Raw genomic sequence first — 22,172 nt, 5'->3', positions numbered from 1 at the left:
ACAGCCACACACACCCCTGTGCCCCTCCTTCCCCAGGTTCCGTCGGCTTCCCCAAGTAGCGCGGGGCAGGGCAGGCAGGCAGGGAGCCTGCCCTGCCCCCAGTGCCCGTCGGGCCGGAGCCGCTCTAGGTAAACGCTGGGGGAGGGCGGGGGGGGCCGTGAGGAGCTCGCGGGCCGCAGAAAATAACCCCGCGGGCCGCATGCAGCCCCCGGGCTGTGTGTTTGAGACCCCTGGTCTAATCCACTCATTGAGACACTGGAGTTGGGGAAATCCACCCACGGGGGTTGCTGTGATGCAAGAGTGTAGTGTCATTAATCACGTCCTGCTGTGCAGGACTGTCCCTCTGGGCAATATGCAGGACATAGTGGATGGTTTTGCAGCAGTGGGGCAATAGATGGCATGAATATCCCTATTTTGACACCAGACCACGTTGCCACAGAGTACATCAACAGAAAACTACTTTTCTATGATACTGCAAGTGCTTGTGGATCACCGAGGATGTTTTACTGACATCAACGTGGGCTGGTCAGGGAAGGTTCATGATGCAAGCATCTTTAAGAACACAGACCTGTTCAGAAAGATGCAAGCAGGGACTTTCTTCACAGAGCACAAGATTACCATTGGGGATGTTGAAATGCCAGTAGTGATCCTGGGAGACCCAGCCTACCCCTTACTTCGGTGGCTCATGAAGCTGTACACTGGCCACCTTGACAGCACCAAGGAGCACTTCAAGTGCAGGCTCAGCATGCAGAATGACAGTTGAATGTGCCTTTGGCCATTTGAAAGGTCGCTGGCACTATCTACTCATGAGATTGGACCTCAGTGAAAAAAATCCCAGTGATTATAGCTGCCTGCTGTGTCCTGCATAATATCTGTGAAGCAAAGGGGGAAGAGTTTCTGCCAGGGTGGAGGTGGAATGGCTGTCTGCAGATTTTGAGTAGCCGGATACCAGGGCTAAAGGAAGAGCTCAACATAGAGCTGTTTGGCTCCGGGAGGCTTTGAAAGACCATTTTAATAGTGAGCCACGGTAATGTGTGCTGCTGTAGTGTGCTCTGCCTGGCATTGCTTTTTTGCACCCCCGGTATGAACCTTGAGATGAGTGCTGAGAGTGTAGTAATATAACATTGCAAATACACTTATTACTATTATCTGTGAATGATGTCAGCCCCAGCCAGCATATGTTGTGAACTAAGAACGATCAATTAAGTTTCCATAAATAGACTTTTATTCCAAACCCATGCAAACAGACACATTTATAACTGAATGAAACTTTATAAATACAGGGAAAAGAACTTTTGAAGGGGAAAGAATAGTCATTTCCATTTCACAAACACATACACTGACGTGCGAGAGACATGGTTGGTGTATGTGCAGCTGTGATTGCCTGTACTCTCCCCCGGGCGAGTGGTAGGGATAGTGCAGCAGCCCTGGACACCATGTGGAATGTGGGGGGTTGTAGGGAGGTCCTGGAATCCGATTCTTTCTGGGGTACAGAGGGAGGCGAGCACGGGACTGTTGAACCTGATGTCAATTAGAGTCTCCAGCATGCTTTTCTGCTGCCTGAGAAGTGCTAGCATCTCCTGCTGCATGTCTCTCTCCTTTGCCTGTGCTTTTTTCCTCTCTGCTGTGTCCCTGTCCATGCTGTCTGCGGGGGTGATCCTCCAAGTCCTGTGCTCGGTATCCAAAGCAGCAGAGGCTTGCAGGATCTCTTGGAACATGTCCTCTTCATTCTTCTCCTTATCTGGCTGAGCTGCTTCGTTGATGTGGATGGAGAGACCCTCAAGGCCACATTTCCAGCTGCAAAAGATACAATGCACAGAGGTACTATTGTGAGTGTATTCACAAGATAAATGGAAACTTGATATACTGAACTCACTCCCCTTGACCCACACAACTTGCAAGCAGCATGTTCTCACTTCTCTGTGGGATTCATAGAGCACGGCAGTAGTCCCAGCGATGATGAGTATGGCTGGGGGGGGAGGGGGAAGGGGTGAGTTGGGATCATAAGGTGGGGGGACTAGCTCACATGTATGAGTATATGTGTATAGCGCAGTGGTTCTCAATCTGTGGCCCATGGGCTGCTTGCGGCCCAATCAGCATATAGCTGCAGCCCATGTGACCTCAGGGCCATACAGGTAGTATATATATTGTGTGGATGCGGCCCACATAACACAGCTGCATATGTGGCTCACTGGTAAATAGGTTGAGAACCACTGGTATAGGGCAATTGAACTGAATACTGGCACTGTTTTCCACAGGCAGTAGTGATTTCATAGAATCATAGAATCATAGAATATCAGGGTTGGAAGGGACCTCAAGAGGTCATCTAGTCCAACCCCCTGCTCAAAGCAGGACCAATTCCCAACTAAATCATCCCAGCCAGGGCTTTGTCAAGCCGGGCCTTAAAAACCTCCAAGGAAGGAGACTCCACCACCTCCCTAGGTAACGCATTCCAGTGCTTCACCACCCTCCTAGTGAAATAGTGTTTCCTAATATCCAACCTGGACCTCCCCCACTGCAACTTGAGACCATTGCTCCTTGTTCTGTCAAACAGATTTTAGTTGGTATCTCACTCCTGAGGGTAACCAAGGCTGAAAGAGAACAGGTCCTGCAGGACAGGGCCATATGCTGCTAGCCTATGTGCTGTAGTGGTGCCTGCTGAAGTAATTGCTGAGTGCCATGGGAAAGTGTCATACGGTGGCGGAAGAAATAAGGCAGCCCTCCCCAGAAACCGTCGGCAGAAGATGGCAGACTAGCTCCAGGAAAATTTCCTCAAGATCTCTATGGAGGATTCACGGGACATCCCGGTTCACATAAACAAACTGTTCTGCAGGGCCCCTTCTGCCTAACTGTACAGGGGGAAGGAGAAGCAGATAGCAACTGTAGCTCTATTGGTTCTTTCACTACCTCTTCTAGCATAAGTTAAAAAAGAGTAAATCAACAGATGTGTCCCTGCAATTTCAAAAAACCCTGCATACTTACCAGAGGTTCCTTACCCTGCATCAGGCTTTTTCATGCTGGACTGTAGGGACTGGCTGGACTGTCCAGGAGTAAAAAACAGGTCCTGGCTTGCTGCGCTGCTGGATCCCCCAGTGGCCTTTTCCCCATCCTCCTCATCACTGTTCGCATTGGGGGCCTGTGACTCCTGCTCCCCCTAAGTATCCGTGGTCTCTTGGCAATGGTGGTGGGGTCTCCGCTGAGGATGGCATGCAGCTTTTTGTAAAAGTGACATGTCTGTGCTCTGCACCAGATCGACTGTTAGCCTTCCTTGCCTTCTAGTATGTCTGCTGCATCTCCTTGGCTTTCATGAGGCACTGCTGCAGGTCCCTCTTGTAGCCCTTCTCCTCCATGCCCCAAGCAAACTCCTCATAGATATCAAGGTTTCTATGGCTGGATCAGAGCTGTGCCTGTACAGCGTCTTCTCTCCATAGACCCAGGAGATCCAGCACCTCCTGCGTACTCCAGCAAGAGCGTATCTGCAGTGTGGTCAGCTGGACAGTGCTCTCCAAGCCAAGCAAACAGGAAATGCAATTTGAACATTTTGTGGTGTTTTAACTGGGAGGGATGTGTACCTGGCTGATGGGCAGCAGAGTTCAAAACGGGTACCAGAGCAGTCAAGGTGGGGCATCGTGGGACACCTCCTGGAGGCCACTGAAGTCAATGTAAGTAATGCAGTGTCTGCACTGAAACTGCATCGACCTAACTATGTTGACCTAAATGCTACGCCTCACGTGGAGGTGAAGTTAAGTCGGTGTAGTGGGTGAGTTATATTGGCAGGAGTGACATTTTAGTGTAGATGCTTAGAGAGTTAGCTGCCTTGTGTTGACCTAACTCTGTAGCACAGACCAGAGCTCAGAATTTACAGGTTGTCAGCCAGTGTCCCCTCTAATTTTTCCCACACATGTGCGGAATGAATTTTGTTATGCGCACCAATATGGAGGTGATGTGTGACACATAACCTTCATATTGGTACACACAACAAAATTCATGTGGTGGGGCCGAGGGGTGCGGTGTGTGGGAGAGGGCTCAGGGCTGGGGCAGAGAGTTGGAGTGCAGGGGTGTGAGGCCTCCGGCTGGGGATGTGGGGCTGGGGATGATGGTCTCAGGGCTGGGGCAGAGGTTTGGGATGTGGGGGTGGGGTGAGAGCTCCGGGGTGGGGCCGGGGATGAAGGGCTCAGGGCTGGGGCAGAGGGTTGGGGTGTGTGTGGGGGGGATGGGGGCACTGGCGCTCTGGGGTGGGGCCAGGAATGAGTGGCTCAGGTCTGGGGCAGAGCGTTGGGGAGCGAGGGGGTGAGTGCTTCAGCTGGGGGTGTGGGTTCTGGGCTGGGGATGAGGGGTTTGGGGTGCAGGAGGGTGCTCTGGGGCTATGGCAGGGAGAGAGGGCTCTCCACAGCTCTCTCTCCCCATATCAGCTCCGGGGCTGGGAGGGGAGAGGTGTGTCTCCCCGCCACAGCAGCTCCGGGGCTGGGGCCTTGGGATAGGCGCCCCGAGCTGGGGGAGGGGTGCCACGGCAGATCTGGGCTGGGGCTGGGCCACCCCTTCCCCGGCTGCGGCAGGTCTGAGCTGGGGCTGTGTTCGGGCTGCCCCTCTCCTGGCCACGGCAACAACTTGAATGTGACAGGAGAACTAAGATTTCTACTAATATTTTAAACTTCTGTCATTTTTTTCATTTCCTTTGTTCCTCTCTAGGCTCCTTCCAAGTCTCCCTTATAGCTATGTTTTTTGTATCCTTATGTTTGTCTTCATGCCATACTCCATGCCACCCCTTATGCTTGGAACAGTCTTCCTTAGCTCACATCCTTTAGTAAATGGTTCCGAAAAAAACATTTATTTCACAAAGCCTTTCAAAACTAGCCTCCAGCAACCTGCCTACATTGCCTCAAGTCTTAGTGGCAGCAAGGTACAATATGTATGTGACTGTAGTAGACTAAACTTAATTGTACTTGAGGCTATGACTGTCTCCCGAGGCTTGTATAATATTGAACAGCGTATTGGTACTTAATTTTATATCTAATGGGAGTGATGGATTTCCTCCCCCCCCCCAAACTTTCATGTTTTCATGAAACATTAGCATGCCAGGTTTTAGTCCAAATTAACAGAGAAAAGAAAAATACAATACAGTAGAACCCCGTTTATCCAAGGCTCCATTATCTGGCTCTCTGTACTAACTGAAGTGGGGCTTTCAGCCCTGGGTAGTGGGGCTCGGGCTGTCAACCCCGGGTAACGGGGCTCAGGGCTAAAGCTCTTTGCCTATTCTTCGGATTATCTGAATTTTTATCTAATCTGGCCCAAGTCCCAATTAGATTGGATAAAGGGGGTGCCACAGTATTAATTTTACTACTGCAACATGTACAACTCGCTACTATGGCTACGTACAGAGGCCTCAAACTAAAGAGAAGCATCTTTTACTCAGAATTTGACTTAAATGTTATCCTTCTTCTGGCTGTAAAAGAAAATATTATAAGAAGGGAGAGCATCCTTATAGGAAACTGTTTTTAATAGTCATCAATTTATGAAAGGTTCTCTGAACCTGAGACTTCAAGGCCATAAGCAGGGTGCCATGTTGTTGGATGTTTGGAGAAACTAAACTTCCTTCTCTAAGACCTGGCAGTTTTTAGTATAATCAAATTTTAGATCTTTCTTGAAACAGCTTACCTGATGAAAGTACAGTAACTCCCCACTTAACGTCCTCTCACTTAACGTTGTTTCGATGTTACGTCCCTGCTCCGTTACAGAACATGCTCGTTTAAAGTTGTGCAATGCTCCGCTATAACGTTGTTTGGCCACCTGCTTTGTCCACAGCTGGCAGCCTCCCTATCAGTTCCCCTATGCCTCTCCCCCAGTGCTTCCTGCCTGCTGGCAGACCCAACGGATCAGCGTCTTCCCCATGCTCCTCCTGCCTGCGGCAATCAGCTGGTTTGCGGCGTAGGGGAGGCAGGGGGAAGGCACTGATCCGCGGGGTCTGCCAGCGGGCGGGAGGCGCTGGGTGAGGGGGCGTAGGGGAGCTGATTGGGGGGGGGGGTGTCAGCCTGTTTAATACCTGTATTAAATTGCTTGTTTAAAATGGTTTAAAATGTATATAATGCCTTTTGTCTGGCAAAATTTTTTTTTCCCTGGAATCTAACCCCCCCTATTTACATTAATTCTTATGGGGAAATTGGATTCGCTTAACGTAGTTTCGTTTAAAGTCACATTTTCAGGAACATAACTACAACGTTAAGTGAGGAGTTACTGTACTACTTATGATCTAACAAACTTTCTGTTTTGGAAGATAGAAAAAAGAGACGATATATTTTTCATAGAAATTACTGGGTCATTACATTCATTCAACCTGCAGTTTTCTTATTACAAGTGAAGAACAGCACATTTAGCAATGTTGTATGTATCTTAGCATGTTTTATTCCTATTTTTCTTGTTAAACTTGTATCTTATGTATGTGGCAAAAGGCAAAGGCTCTAGTGCATCTGTTGCTTTCCTTGGAAGGAAGGGGAAGGAGCAGGTGTGTCCAAATGAAGATGAAGAGATGAGTGTTCAGTGGTTTCCTGTGCACCCAGGAATGTGGTGTGCTGCATAAGGAGTGTCCTTTAAAGTGGTAGAAGACTGGTGCAGAGCAGAGGTTCTTCACTTGGTGAGGAGCAAACAAAAACTAATCTAAAGTAAATTAGATGTGCCTTTTTTGGGGGAGTGAGAGTGGGGCAATGATGAGAGTGAGGAACTGGTATTTTTCATCCTTGGGTGAGCAGATGATATTGGGGAAACTTTTCAGACCATATTCACTAAGTTCTGCTGAAATCTTAGCATGTACCCTCTAAACACGTTTGTCACTTAGTACCTTATTTTTAAATTTTCCCCAAAAATGTTCAAAGGCTGTACTCTTCGAGAACTAAGGCATTGCCAAATTTTAAAGCCCAGCTGATTTTATTGTGGTCATGCATGTTTATATAGATAACTCATATATAGTTATGTTCATGTATATGTGTGCCTAAAGATTTTTCTAGTAGGCACTTGCTGTAAAGCAAAAAAAAAAAAAAAAAAAAGTAAATATGAAGTAAGGCCAGGTCTACACTACCGCGGTAGTTCGACGGCTGGCAATCGAACTTCCGGGTTCGATTTATCTGGTCTGGACGCGATAAATCGATCCCGGAAGTGCTTGCCGTCGACTGCGGTACTCCAGCTCGGCGAGAGGAGTACCGCGGAGTCGACGGGGAGCCTGCCTGCCGCGTGTGGACCGCGTCTGAACTAAGTTCGAACTAAGGTATGTCGACTTCAGCTACGTTATTCACGTAGCTGAAGTTGCGTACCTTAGTTCGAATTTGGGGGTTAGTGTAGACCAGGCCAAAGAAGTGTCATTTCTAGTGAAAGATACCTCTGTTTAAAAAGACATGGAGAAAAAATGTTATGCACGGAACCTGGAAATAGCAAATAGCACAGTTTTGTTGAAATGAAACACTCTAGTTCTGTAGAGTTAGGGGCATTTCTATAGATGGAGTTTTTCAGGAAAAGTTTTTCAGATTCACACCCTACCTTCATCTGTAGACAAGCACTTAGTTACTTTCAAGTGTAGACAAGCACTTAGTTACTTTGTGTGCTCCATATATGTACACCAATGTTTGGCGTGAATGTTCAAAGTAGCATGCAAAGATTTAGGTGAGTTACAGAACTTGTTTTGACCTCAATGGAAGACATAGTTAAATCTGTACACTATCTTGAAAATTTGTCATTATTTACTATTGAGTAGATGTTCTTCATTATCATATCAAAGCATTTTGGACTGTTTTGGACAATTTGGACAATTAGGGCAGAATTTTGACCTTCGTGTGAATTTTGAATGAGTTTGTTGCCCTGGGATCAAGAGTGGCATAATGTTGAACTTTTATGTCACTCATGGCAAACAGTAGTTATTTAAAAATAAATGGAAGATCAGTTCTAGCTCAACCCACACCATTCTACTTATCTGTGTGCTGTCATCATCCAGTAATAAACTTGTAATATGTTATATAGGGGCATGGCTGATGTGCAGGTTTTTTCCAGTCATCTTTAATGTCCAAAATGGGTATTAATTAATGCAAATTCTCATTGTAATTAAAAATCTTATAAACTTCGTAATACAAATTTTTGTAAACTCAGTACAACCAGGTATAATGTCACCACTGGTTCTGCTGGTGGGCTTTTACATGGTGGAATTGCTCAGTTATACTTCATGAGCTAAACATTTGTGTGTTCTTGCTAATGCTGATCACCAGGCACACCACATTGGGCTTGCTCTGACATTTAACTCTAGTTATTTCTGATATTGTTATAGAGCTTGGAAATGTACTGTTAAAAATTACTTATATAGGCCACTTTACAAACAAAGTAGAAACACTACAAGTGCCTCAAAGTTGCTGATCCATTAGTTTTCCCTATGTTTTAATAGCTATTTGTAATTACACCTCTACCCCGATATAACACGACCCGATATAACACAAATTCGGATATAACGCGGTAAAGCCGTGCTCCCGGGGGGGGACGGGGACACACACTCTGGTGGATCAAAACAAGTTTGATATAACACGGTTTCACCTATAACGCGGTAAGATTTTTTGGCTCCCGAGGACAGCATTATATTGAGTAGAGGTGTATTAAGTTTGTCAGCACTTTCATGGTACATCTATGTTTTTAGGCTTTGGGATGTAGGTTTGGTCTGAAGGAAACTTGCTAGTAAAATTTCTTGAAGTATGGGCTTTAAGTGTGTGAATATATAGTTTTCATTCAGCACTTTAAAAAAATGGTGTGTGTGTGTGTGTGTCTGGGGAGGGAGGAAAGAGAAATGTTTAGGGGAACAATATATTATTGAACATAATCCCATTGTAGTAGTATGTTTTTGTGTTAGTGGCAAGTGTTGCAGAACTTGCATTTCATGGCTTTTCCCCCTTTCATCTTCTGTCAATAATTTGGCATAAGGTTAATACATCTTTTTAAAGACACTGACTTTGTTTCTGCTTTGGAGTTGACCCAAAATGTTTTCTTGCTGTTGGGTTTTTTGTTTTTGTTTTGATCAACTCTAGCCGCAGCAAGGACTGATTGTTTAAATTGTGTTAAGTTCAGGTTTTGTTTAGTTCAGATTAATGCTATAGAATATCTGCAGAAGTAGTTTTGGGGAATTACAATATTGTAGGGACACAAGTATTGTAAGAATTGTTACAGTGCTTATGCTGAACTCTTAAGAGTTTTCTTGATGCTACAGCAGATTAATAATTTAAGTCTGGAAAAAGTGTACTATATTCTGAGTTTGTCAAATATAGATTGATATAATTGTATATGTCCTTCTAATCAAGATGTATCCATAATTTATTGTATGTCAAAACACAAATGTGTCTTTATTTTTTGTAAAATTACATTTCTGTTAGATTCACACCCTGCTAACCAATTATGGTTGTAAAGCAGGGATGATATAAGATCTTGCTGTATTTCTGTGGGCAATTCAGATCATGTCTGAATCCTATTAATGAATTCTGATCAGTTAACACAGCCTGGGCCTGATTCTTATGTAAATATGGGATATAATTCAGCATCACTTTTTTAAAGAGGTTACTAATTTTTAGTGTGGACTATTTTTACTCTCCATTGAATAAAGTATTACTTTGGAAACTGGAAAAGGAAATATTCTTCCATAGCATTTTGTCTGTTCCCTTTTGAGAAGCATTGAGACTTCCTATTTTGATTAGAGCTGAACCTAGTGTGCTAATGTGACTAACTCTTTATAGAGTTTTTTGCAAAACATGTTTGTGTAGCAGCATCACAGATTCATGTGAGCACAGCTGTGGGGATGAAATCTGCCATAATTAATTAACTACGCAAGGGCCCTGACAAAATTGTGTGGAGATGGTCTCTAACAAATAGAAGAATTAAATTTGTTTGAGACTTTCCATAGGGATCCTTTGAAGTGCTTGTTTAGAATGGTTGTATGTGGAAGTAGTCCTTAGAAATCCATTGTATTGGTTAAATGTTGGTGGTAAACTAGCAGTTGGAGCACAAAAACATTGTTACAGTGATCATAACACACTGATTGATTGATTAAGGGTGGCTCTTTTCAAGTATCTAATTGGAATCCCAGGGTTTCCTACCAAAGATTTTAGCGGTGATTGGGGCATAGAAAGTCATCAAATGGTCTCTGAGCTTCAAAATGTGGACATTTAAAATAGTACATTCTGAAACAGTTAATTTCCTTTTGTTTCACAATCTTAACTGTAGTGTTAAATGTGATTATACAAATTGTCTCTGTCAAAGATAAATGAACTGGAAAATATTAAATACAAATTGACAGCCAAAGAAACAGATGAATATTAATCTAGAACTAAACAGTTTTTGTCTAGATATTTAACTAGACAATCCTTAGGGAAGATGGTGGCCCCTTAGGCTGTCAAGAGACAGAGAAGCAGGTAAATGGAGGCAGTAGTCATCCTTGCTAAGGGCCGTCTTTGTCTTCTTTGAGAACAAATGAGAGTTGGCAGGTATTTTGAGAAGGCCAACTTTACTAAGGGCAGCCTGAGTCAAATCTTTTCAGAATCATAGGAGGTGGCAGCTAATTTAAAAGAGGGTGATTCAAGTTTCTTTGAAGGAAACCACTATTCTTCAATCTCTGCTGAAGGAGAAACTTTCATTTCATTTATGAAGATTAATGGAAAATATTATCCTTAGTTTATTAAAATAAATTGTTAGGAATTTATCAGATTTGTTCAACAGTTACCTCATTGCCATTTTTGTGTAAATAATGCCTGAGCTGAGATGATTTTGGATGATAAAAGATCTGACACAGAGTGCTAAATTTTTATAGCATGTGTTTAAAATTAATTGTAACTTGTAAACAATTAACAGATTTACTTGTAAATTCTTAAAATTCATTAAATACTTAAATACACAGAGTAGTTATTTTGGGAAAGATGTATTGTATTCTTCCATACAGAAGTGATTTCATTTCAAAAGAAGGAATTCAAACTCGGCCTCTGCTATGGCACTACAGCTGGTGTCACCATCATACCCGTTTTAAGTTCTAAATAGGAATATTTGTAAATAGAAGAGAGGCATAAAATCTGTTGCATTTCTTAGTTTGGAAACTGCATGTTGGCTCAAAAAATTATATCTTAATATCAATTATCCTAATGTTTGTTTATTGTGATAACCTTTGAACTCCACATCTGATCAACTCCAAAAATCAGGAAATGTTCTAGACATCAGTGGGCAGAAGAGTATTAATTTTGGTGAGATTTGGAAAATTGGAAGGGGGAAATGGTCACATGGAGCCCCTTGCATCTGGTTAGCAGATCTAGCAGCTTCCACCAGCTCTGTAATTATCTATAGATCAAAGAACCAGCAGCTATTAATACTTTACAGCATAACTTTGCCCATCCTTTCAATATAGTTTAAAATGTTAACATCTGAAATGACTTGTCTTCCAGACAAAAAGAAGAAATAAGAATAGTGAAAGGAAAGGGGGTGTTCACAGAGATCCTGAAATGGGGAAAAGGGAGGGGTGGAGGTTGCAGGAGTCTCTGAAATAGACAGGAATGGGAGAGTGGCACACAGACAGCTTATGGGGAGAAATGGAGGGATGCAAAGAGCCCAGGGTGTATGCAGAGAGCTCAGCCGATAGAAGCAACAAAGTGTGCGGCCCTCTAGTATTTCACCTGTAAATAATGTAGGTGTATATCTTTCCATAGGTAGTTGTTTTGTTAAAAGAATTTTTTTTTTTTTTTTTGGAAAACAAGTATACATTTTATTCCTGCTCCTTTCTGGGATGAAAGACAAATTTGAATAGAATGTGTATTTTTGGTTAAACTCTTTTAATAAATGATTCTGTGAAACATACATCGTATAGTATCTAAGTATGCCATTATGAGAAATTGGAAATTAACCTACAGAGCTCCAAGAAAATTTGTCTTGGGAAGTGTGAAGTCGGGAAGGAGGTGACAGATAGCCAGTAGCTCCTGCACCTAAATGTTGTCTGAGAGTAGGGGTTCTTGCAACGAATTTTTTGGTGGCCTCAAAGTGCGGCCACCAACTTTTGCTGGTGTGACAGTTTTTCCAAAAAACGTAATTAGCTTTAGGAAAAACAAATAAATATGCACATATACCTGTCCAAATCATTGTAATTTATTTATGTAGGTTTTTTTTTCAGACTCAGTAACAACAACAATGTACAGTTGTCTCTATTCTTTACTAATTTATTTACTATTCTAAACAGAATAGAAACACAAATAAGGTGTTTTGCATATTCTTGTCTTTTTGTTGTTCCTTTTGCCTTTTTGGTTTCTGTTTTTTAATAAATTGCTAGTTAGTAAGTCTGCTTCTATGAAAAGTGATATATGTATATTAATATCACTTTTCGCAGCAGCAGACTTGTTAGCTAGCTGGGAGGCAGTGAAAAGTGATATTAACAAACATACAAGTATCACTTTTCACAGCAGACTTACTCAGCCCTGGCAAGCCGGGGGACAAATTAAGCCTTGGATGGGTAGGTGGGTAGGGAGGCATTGGGGGCAGGGGTGATGGGATGGATGGGTCATGGGGCGGGGGAAGCAGCGGGGGCCAGAGGCAATGAGTGGGATGGTGAGCCTGAAGCCCAGTGGCCAGAGCCTGCCACCACATGGCCAAAGCTTGCCACCTGCCACCCCAGGGCTGAAGCCCGAAGCTTGAGCCCCATTGCCCATGGGAAGGTGGAGAACTGACACCAGCTGTCTACTCCCCCAGCATTTGTGGCTCGGGGGGGAGGGCAGGGCCCAACCACTTACTTGCAGACCCAGGGAAGGGGCAAATGCTTGGCCCTCCAATCACCGCCTGGGTGGCTGTGGCCGCAAGAAAAGCCTCTGGTGGCCACATTTGAGAAACGCTGAAGTCTGTGGAAAAAATGCTTTTTAACAAGACTTCCTTAAATGTTATTATTTAGGATATTGTATTGTTTTAAAAAAATAGGTCAGTATGCTATTTTTGAGAGGTCTTGCTGTATTCCAATGAAGGTGGTGATTGCTTTAAACAGAACAATACACTTTCAAGTGATATATTAAGCATCAGCAAGTTAAAATTTCTGACTTTTTTTTCTTGTCTTGTTTAAGGTATTCAGACTAAATAGCTATTTAGAGAGTCACTGTCAACTTTAAATCTAGTAAATTAAAAAATTAAAAGTAATTTCAGATACTCTGCATACTCCTGAATACCCTTGTCTATGTTAGTGGCTCTATAAATACTACTTTGGAGAACTGTAATGCTGCATACAGTTATATTTTAAATTAAATAAAACTAACTGCAACATAGCTATCTGAAATGGGTTGTTTTTAGAAATCTGTTCTAAAAATTGAATATTTTTTGGGAAGGTGTGTATCAAACATAACTTACTCATAACTGTTTTTCTCTGTTTATTTTTAAGACGAGCAAAAATCAAATTAAAGTAGATCTTGTAGATGAGAATTTTACAGAATTAAGAGGAGAAATAGCAGGACCTCCGGACACACCATATGAAGGCAAGTAATGTTTTTGCGTATGAAATCATTGTGCACTTCAAATAATGTGTCTTGGGTTGCTTTGTTTATAAAGTCAATTTACAAAATAAAAAGAAATAAAGCGCTACATATTTTGAAACGAGCCATTAATTTATGTGGTTTTAAATTAAATATTTAAATTTAAACTTTGAAAAAGTATCAGTTACTTTTTCATGTGATTATATGTAAATTTATTTAGTCTGTAGCATAACAGACTTTACCATGCAACTTGCAAGGACTAAGTTGCAGTTTGGGCTGTGCAATAGAATTGTAAAAGATATAGTAAGAAGGATGTTTAGTTCCGTGATGCAAGATACAGTTATCATGCTTGGTAGGGATATGTAAGTTTGTAACTGTCTCTGGGATTTGGAAGCAAATGTGTATTCTAGGCCTGGAGAAACCTAGAGTACAGAATAGAGTAATTGTCCAACATGGGTTACGAAGCACTGTTGTAGAGAATATATGTGGGTTTTTTTTTAAAGGTATTTTATATTTTTTTCAACTTGTCAGGAGAGGCACCTCTCCATTAGAAGAAATTTGGAGGTCTACCTGTTTCCATAGATCCCTCTATTTAATTTTCCATTGGGGGATCTTCAGTAGTAGACTGGGTGTTTACAATTATCCTGAAAATCATATAGCCTATTCTCTAGTTTCTCTGTGGTATGAATCACAACCAAGTATATAGTTTATCAGACCATAAAAAAAAAAAAGATTTTGTTCCAGATATAACTGATAGTGGGATTTCACCTAGCAATCCCAAATTGCTTAATTATCTTTACATTTGTAATGTGTGTATATAATTCAGTTGGAGCTGGCAGTGACTCCTAAAGTTAGGGTTTGCTTGACATTTGTCAAAAGACCCTGTTTTCAGTAGCTTTGCTGAACTTTAACTGTATGTGCCAATATTTTCTATGCCGATTGTCTGTCTCAGGCCTGGTCTACACTAACCCCCAAATTCGAACTAAGGTACGCAACTTCAGCTACGTGAATAACGTAGCTGAAGTCGACATACCTTAGTTCGAACTTACCGCGGTTCAGACGCGGTCCACACGCGGCAGGCAGGCTCCCCGTCGACTCCGCGGTACTCCTCTCGCCGAGCTGGAGTACCGCAGTCGACGGCGAGCGCTTCCGGGATCGATTTATCGCGTCCAGCCCAGACGCGATAAATTGAACCCGGAAGTTCGATTGCCAGCTGTCGAACTACCGCGGTAGTGTAGACCTGGCCTCAGGCTAAACTCTGGAAAAGTTTCAGCAAAAGCAGTTCAGCTGTTTCCAAAAAAGCAAGGTTACGGGAAAGTAAGCCCTTTTGCCAATGTTAAAAACTTCTTACAAATCTTCATTGAGAAGCTCTGGTATCACCAAGATTTGAAGCAGGGACTTGAAATTTGATAGGGGGGTCATTCTGGAGTCAGACATCTGCTTTTTATCATCCCTGTGAAAATCTTCCCAAATTTAGTGGATTTATAAGTCTCTGAAAATTGCTGTTCATACATGCTCAGTAGAGGTTTGTTAGAGGCTGGCAGCAAAAGTCTCAGAATATTCTATCTCTGAGCATGCTTTAACCCAGTATTTAGGAGGACTTTCCCTGTGCTTGCTTCTCCTTGCTGGTGGGTGCTGCTTTGGCACCAGGCTGTAACTGGAAGCAGGAGTAACCTGAGTCCCAACATTCCTCTGCTCCCAAGCAAATAGCTGTGAAACCCATTAGTGAAATGTCTCATCCCTCCTGCAGTGGTTGGTCCACAGAGGATAATATCCTGTTTTTGCTACCAGTTACGCTGTTAGCTGAAGTTGTACAAGTGTCTGTGCTATGGATCTAAAGGTTCTAGTGCTGTAAGTGACTCACATGAGGGTCAATATCATTTCACTTAATGGAATTTGTTTTTTCAAAAACTTTTAAGATTTTTGTTATGTTAAAAGAATGTTAAGTTGCAAAGTCAAGCACTCAGAAGTTAGGAAATGGCAGAATGAAGGTTGCTTGTACAGCCACATAATTCATCCTCCTTGTGTGTATGCACTGTGATAGTGTTTAATAACATGATAATATACTTTTTTCCCCCTACAGGATCCTACCATATCAGTATACAGAATGGATGGTGCTCAGGAAATCCATCAGGGTTATTTTGTGATTGAGGCTGTGGCCTGTAGGACCCATTTGTTCTAGAATTTAGAAGTTTTGTAGCGACTGAGGCAAAGGACTGCAGGAAGAGAGAGGATATCTCATAGTTAAAACAGCTGAATACCAACATGGAGAATTGGATTCTTTGCCACAGAGTTCCTATGTGATGCTGGGCAAGCCACTTAAACCAAACTTTTCACAGTTGACTACTAGTTGTGTATCCCTCACTTTCTGAATGCCCAAATTGATACTTTGGGCCTGATTTGTAGAAGGGCAAAGCACTTGCAGCTGAAACCAAAGTCAGCAGTATCTGTGCTTTGACTGTATAAACATGCTGTAAAAATGCTGAGTACCCTGAAAAATCAGGCCGTTGGTTTCTGAAACTGGGTATCCAAAATTACGGGGCCCATATGATGATTTTGGGCTTAATCTCTGTGTCTCAGTTCCCAGTCTGTAAAATGGTGATAATGCTCCCCTATCTCATCTGGGTATTGTGAAGACAAACTTATTAGTGCTTGTGAAGCACGTGGATACCAGGATGAGGGCACTATAGAAACACCAGGAGGAAATGAGTAATTCCATATTTAGTGCAAGGTTTGGATGATGTGAGGTGTATAAGGCATGGACACATTGATGAGTTTAAAAAATATTGAATAACTACTTATTCAGTGAGCACCATCCTTTTCTGGTCACTGAATAAGGCAGGAATTATGTCGATTGAAAAAAATAGCACGATCATGTAATTGGACTGTATTATAGTGTGTACTTATAAGGCGGTCAAATTAAGATTACATGAGCAACCTTAATTCTGGCATTTCCTAACTTTTGAATGCTTGAGTTTTCAAGCTGAATGTTCTTTTAACATAGTTTTATGCATTTATTAAGATTATGTATATAGACATATAGGTCTATAAATGGATATAGACAAAACAGTAACACTGCATTACTGTTTTGGGTAAACAATGAAGAATATCTAGTTGAAGCTGCAGGTGAATATCAGGGTTAACCTTAAGGAGAAGTGCTATATGACCTTTTTTTTTTTTTTTTTAAATAACCACAAATGGTAAGGACCTTGGTTTTCTGTTTCTGAAAGTGGTAAATTCCTATAGAAAAGTGCTCCATAGGCCATATTGGTGTATTAGTTTAATACTGGATCCAAAGGAAGCTTGCCATCTAATGAATTGCCAACACACACTTCCTTCATCATCATCCTTTTTTTTTTTTTAAAGGTTTCCCACCCAAATATTGACCAGTTTCAACTGTACTTAGCTTGCATAATGTTTAAAAGATCACAGCCTGAATTGGTACAGCTTCCAGTCACTTTACAAAAAAGTAGATAGCAAGAGTTCTGGAAATCCAGATTAATGGCTGGTGTGTTCTGCTTGTCCGTAGATGACACTCTAAAAATGTTCTAAAGTGGTAGTCTAAAAGCAGGTGTGTTAATGTTTTGTTTTTTTTTAAATCTCTTTAATGAGAGACTGGTGAACCACAATAATAGTAATTTCATTTCTTAGTGTATGTATTTGATTTATATCAGGTGAGTGAGTACAGTAAATCTAGTAACATTAGACTTGAGGTTTGGTCTGGGCTTTAAGTGTAGGACTTCCTAATATCTGTGTACAGTAACTCCTCACTTAAAGTGGTCCCGGTTAACATTGTTTCGTTGCTGATCAATTAGAGAACATGCTCGTTTAAAGTTGTGCAATGCTCCCTTGTAACATTGTTTGGCAGCTGCCTGCTTTGTGCACTGCTTGCAGAAAGAGCAGCCCGTTGGAGCTGGCTGGTGGGGGCTTGGAACCATGGTGGACCTGCAGCCCCCCTATCAGCTCCCTGCTCCCCTAAGTGCCCTGTGCAGCAACTGCCCAGCAGGCTATCAGTTACCGGCAGTTCAGCTGTCCCTCCCCCCACTGCCATGTGCTGCTCCTGCCCTCTGCCTTGGAGCTGCTCCCTGGAGCCTCCTGCTTGCTGTGCATGGGGGGGAGGAGAGAGGGGGGGCTAATGTCAGGGTGTCCCCTTGCTCCTGCACCCCGCTTACCCCATCCCCATAGAGCGGGGGTGGACACATGACAGGGCTCAGGACAGAGGGAGCTTGCTGGCAGCAGCTGCTGTCTCAACTTGCTGAACTACTTAAAAAGGCAATGTACTTAGAGGGCGGTCAGCCAACTTAAAGGGGCAATGCGCATCTCTCTCTCTCTCTCACAGGGTGTGTCTCTCTGTCTGCCATGCTGTCTCCCCTCCCTCCATTTGTGCTGCCTTGTAGATTGTGAGGCTACATTAAGAACAATGTGTTAACCCTTGAGGGCTCAGCCGAGTACTACTTCATCATTTAGCATAAGGCATTCCCTGGGAAATATCCTACCCTCTGATTTCACCACCTCAACCAAGCTTCACAATCATCATTGCTGTGTACAGTATTAAATTGTTTGTTTAAAACTTATACTGTGTGTGTGTGTGTGTGTGTATATATATATGTATATATATATATATAAAAAAATATAGTCTTTTGTCTGGTGAAAAAAATTTCCCTGGAACATAACCCCCCCTATTTACATTAATTCTTATGGGGAAATTGGATTCGCTTAACATTGTTTTGCTTAAAGTCGCATTTTTCAGGAACATAACTACAACGTTAAGCGAGTAGTTACTATAATAGAAAAAGGAAGGCTTTTGAATATTGCTTTAAGAACTTATCAAACAGTTTCAGCAGAAATATTGAGGTACATACAGAAGTTACATTTATATTACAATCTATTGCATTCCAAGACAGATGTAACAATAATAATTAGTGAGCAAATAAAGTTAACCTTTTATCTAGATAAATTTGTATAAAAGTTAATTTAGTTTGTAAGCTCTTTGGAGCAGGGATCTGTAATTTATTTTTGTATGTAAATGCCATGCATGGCCATGGTGATGTATAAATAGTATTAGTTTATTGTCCCCTACTGACTAAGGCTAGGTCTACACTGCAGCGGGGGTCCGACCTAAGATACGCAACTTCAGCTACGTGAATACCGTAGCTGAAGTTGCGTATTTTAGGTCGGCTTACCTGGCGGTGAGGACGCGGGAAAGTCGACCGCTGCCACGCTGCCGCCGACTCCGCTGCCGCCTCTTGCCGAGGTGGATTTCCGGAGTCGACGGCAGAGCGATCAGGGATCGATTTTACCGCGGCTTCACTAGACGCGGTAAGTCGATCCCCGAAAAACCGATTGCTACCCGCCGGATCGGCGGGTAGTGAAGACAAAGCCTTAGGTATTGGGGTTATAAACTTCAGGTGGATCCTTTATTTGTATGGCAGACTAGAACATGTTACCCAAAATTGTGATAGTCCCTGTCCTTGAAGGGAATGAATCTTGCCTTTAAATTACATTTGCAACGTCTGCTGTAATATCCGTATATTGATTTGAAATCCAGACAAAATGGTATGGAGCAGCAAAAATCTTAAGAGCATTTTTGGATGTTGAAATCCAGCAGCAATCTTCTTAACAGTCCTACAGAGGGAACTTTGCACTGCCTTCTCAGATTGCTTTGCTTGAAAATCAGCCCCTATATTTTTTTTTGGTCTTGCCTGTGTCTGCCTACTCCCTTCATTTGTATTTTGAGTTCATGTTTTGAGATGCAAATCAAACTTACTGTGCTGGAATCGTTGGCCAACTTTGCCTCACAGCCTGTGGTCAACATAAAGAAACAACAGGTACAGAGACGCAAGAGTAATTTGGCAAGCATTTCCGCCCTCCCCCCTGACTTATTTTAGTATTTTAGCCAATGTGGCTTTGGGTTGTACTTCTTCTTATTGCTCTTTATATAGTGTGTCACCTGTTGCCTTTTCCAGTCTGCCTTACAAACATAGTGTACATACTATTTTGAGTTCAAACTCACCTGTTTCTGAAGTTTTTTTAAAAAAAAATAGGCCTTAAGTTCATTTTAAACCTCTCCAGGTTTGACTGCTAAGCCTATTCCTTAGATCCTCTTTCCAAAGAGCCACTCCTATCTCCCTTATATTCGTGTGGGATAATGACTCAGCAGGACCCTTAATCTTTACCAGCAAGATCTACACCCGCTAACAGATTGGGGTGTTTCAGACAAACTTCCCTCCAGCACCGTTGTGCTAGGTGCTTTTCAAAAACATAAAAAACCTTTGTCCTTTCTCCAAAGAGTTAACAGTCAAGACAGACCATGCACACTTTCTTATTCCTGTTTTCAGTTTTTAAATACTTTGTTTCCTTGTCATAGCCTAATTTGCCATCTCATTACCTTTGCTCTTTAGTTTGTAACAATCAATTAATTTTTGTCTGCCAGTTTGTAAGCCCTTCCCCAGTGTTTACATATTTCACACCCTTTCCTATTTTCAACATTTGTCTCACTTTCTGTATTAGTTTTTAAAAATCAGTGTACTAATTATGCCAGTAAAGTGTTAGGAATAGTGTGGTACCATCTCTGTTCTGTAGGAGGAAGGCATTGCTGAGTTATGCCTAAAATCCCAACTATGTTGTCTTCCATTTTTGTTTGAATTATAGCTGGTGACTTAAATATAGGTTTTTTTTTAATTGAATTCAGATGGGTGAAAAAAAATTCAGTTGAAATCTTACAGTCCTCTTCTGCAGGTGTGAGTAAAAAAGATATACGTAAATTCCTTAATGATGACAATACTAGAAATATGGGCTTTTATTCCAATTTTTCTATTACATATAAAGTAACTCCAGTTAGTGAATGTATATGTTTGCTTCAGAGCGTTTCTATAGTTGGAAAGGCACTGTGCAGAAAGTGCCAAAAAATTTGACAGTAACTTCTTTGAGAATGGAGAATTTATTACCCTTATAATGTAAGAAACAGGCAGATGGACTCTGTAATTTCTCCTTATTAGTAATGTACTTTTCCCACAGGAAAAAAGACAGTGCATAGAATAACTGATTTAGACTCTGATCCTGCAGTTTATTCCGTCCAAGCAGACCCCTGTAGAATAGAAGCAACTCTGCTTGTGCAGATAATTTGCAGGATCAGGGCCATATAGACTACTCCTGAACCCTCATTGGGAAGGAATTATAGCTAGAATATATAAAATCTTACAAAGTAAACTGGTAAGGATAAATGGGAGGAAAAGCTTTTGATTTCCAAATAGAAGAACAAGAATGGAATGAGAGAATAATGTATACAAGGAACAGTGCTGTGGCCTGCAACTTGATTGAAACTCAACATAAATTGTTATATAGATTCTATTAATCTCTTGCAGTGCTGTGGTCCGTGAAATTACTTCCAGGCAAGCAGTGCTGGAGAAATTGCAAATAGAGAATGTAGATAAGTTGGTATTGTCTGAAAATACAGAAATATTGTAGAGGATTATAAATGTTACTAACAATATCTTTGGAATAAGAAATGCTTAACTCCCCCAAAGGAGGTGGTATTAGGAATAGGTACTATAATACTGAAATAGTGAATGCTTGTAGAAATGTTTCTAGCAGGGTACCATATTATAGCAAAAGCTTGGATGTCTAAGGCCTGGTCTACACTACAAAGTTAGGTCGACATAAGCTGCCTTGCGTTGACCTAGTTATGCATGTGTCTATACTGAAATGTGTCTCTCACCGATATAAGTGCCCCATTATGCCAACATACTAACACCACCTCCCCGAGTAGCGTACAACCATGGTCGACGTATGGAGGTCAATGTAGTGCAAGTGTCAGCTGTAACAGTTTTTCAGCAGCTGTTTCTCAATAACAGATACTGACCTTTAATCATAATTGTGAGCGCCACTGCTCAGATGTCACGTAGACTGGTAGCCTCCCTCCTTTAAAACGTCTGCAAATTTTTGAAATGCCTTTTCCTGAATGTCCAGCTGATCTACCACACATAACAGCAATCCATTGTTGCGTGCAAATGTCCAGCTATGTGGCTACACGATTCAAATGCGCTCCTGCCTGGAGTAGACAGGAGAAATTGGATCTCCTGGGCCTGTGGGGAGAACAGGCTGTGCAACTCTTAACCAGCTGTGGAAATATTCATAGAATCATAGAATATCATGGTTGGAAGGGACCTCAGGAGGTCATCTAGTCCAACCCCCTTCTCAAAGTAGGACCAATCCCCAACTAAATCATCCCAGCCACGGCTTTGTCAAGCCTGACCTTAAAAACACCTAAGGAAGGAGATTCCACCACCTCCCTAGGTAACCCATTCCAGTGCTTCACCACCCTCCTAGTGAAAAAGTTTTTCCTAATATCCAACCTAAACCTCCCCCACTGCAACTTGAGACCATTACTCCTTGCTCTGTCATCTGGTACCACTGGTAACAGTCTAGATCCATCCTCTTTGGAACCCCCTTTCAGGTAGTTGAAAGCAGCTATCAAATCCCCCCTCATTCTTCTCTTCTGCAGGCTAAACAATCCCAGTTCCCTCAGCCTCTCTTCATAAGACGTGCTCCAGCCCCCTAATCAACACTGTTGACTTACATCCAGCTTCTCGTCCACTTTAACTCCTAGGTCCTTCTCTGCAGAACTGCTGCCTAGCCATTCGGTCCCTAGTCTGTAGCAGTGCATGGGATTTTTCCATC

At 42.2% G+C, this 22,172-nt stretch overlaps 1 protein-coding gene across 3 annotated transcripts in view; it reads left to right on the top strand.

Annotated features, from left to right (window-relative positions):
* UBE2K (ubiquitin conjugating enzyme E2 K) overlaps positions 1 to 22,172 on the top strand; it is a 66,958-nt gene that overhangs the window by 17,183 nt on the left and 27,603 nt on the right. For 2 of the 3 annotated variants that reach the window (XM_065405777.1, XM_065405778.1), the window contains one exon: positions 13,403 to 13,496. The exons of the other annotated variant lie outside the window; for it this stretch is intronic. In XM_065405777.1, coding sequence (XP_065261849.1) covers positions 13,403 to 13,496 — 94 coding nt within the window. The remainder of the gene's footprint in view (positions 1 to 13,402; positions 13,497 to 22,172) is intronic. 3 annotated transcript variants of the gene reach the window in all.

This window comes from Emys orbicularis, chromosome 5, assembly GCF_028017835.1.
Source record: "Emys orbicularis isolate rEmyOrb1 chromosome 5, rEmyOrb1.hap1, whole genome shotgun sequence".
NCBI lineage: Eukaryota > Metazoa > Chordata > Testudines > Emydidae > Emys > Emys orbicularis.
Note: the sequence above shows the minus strand (reverse complement) of the source record. Positions and strands in the feature narration are given on the sequence as shown.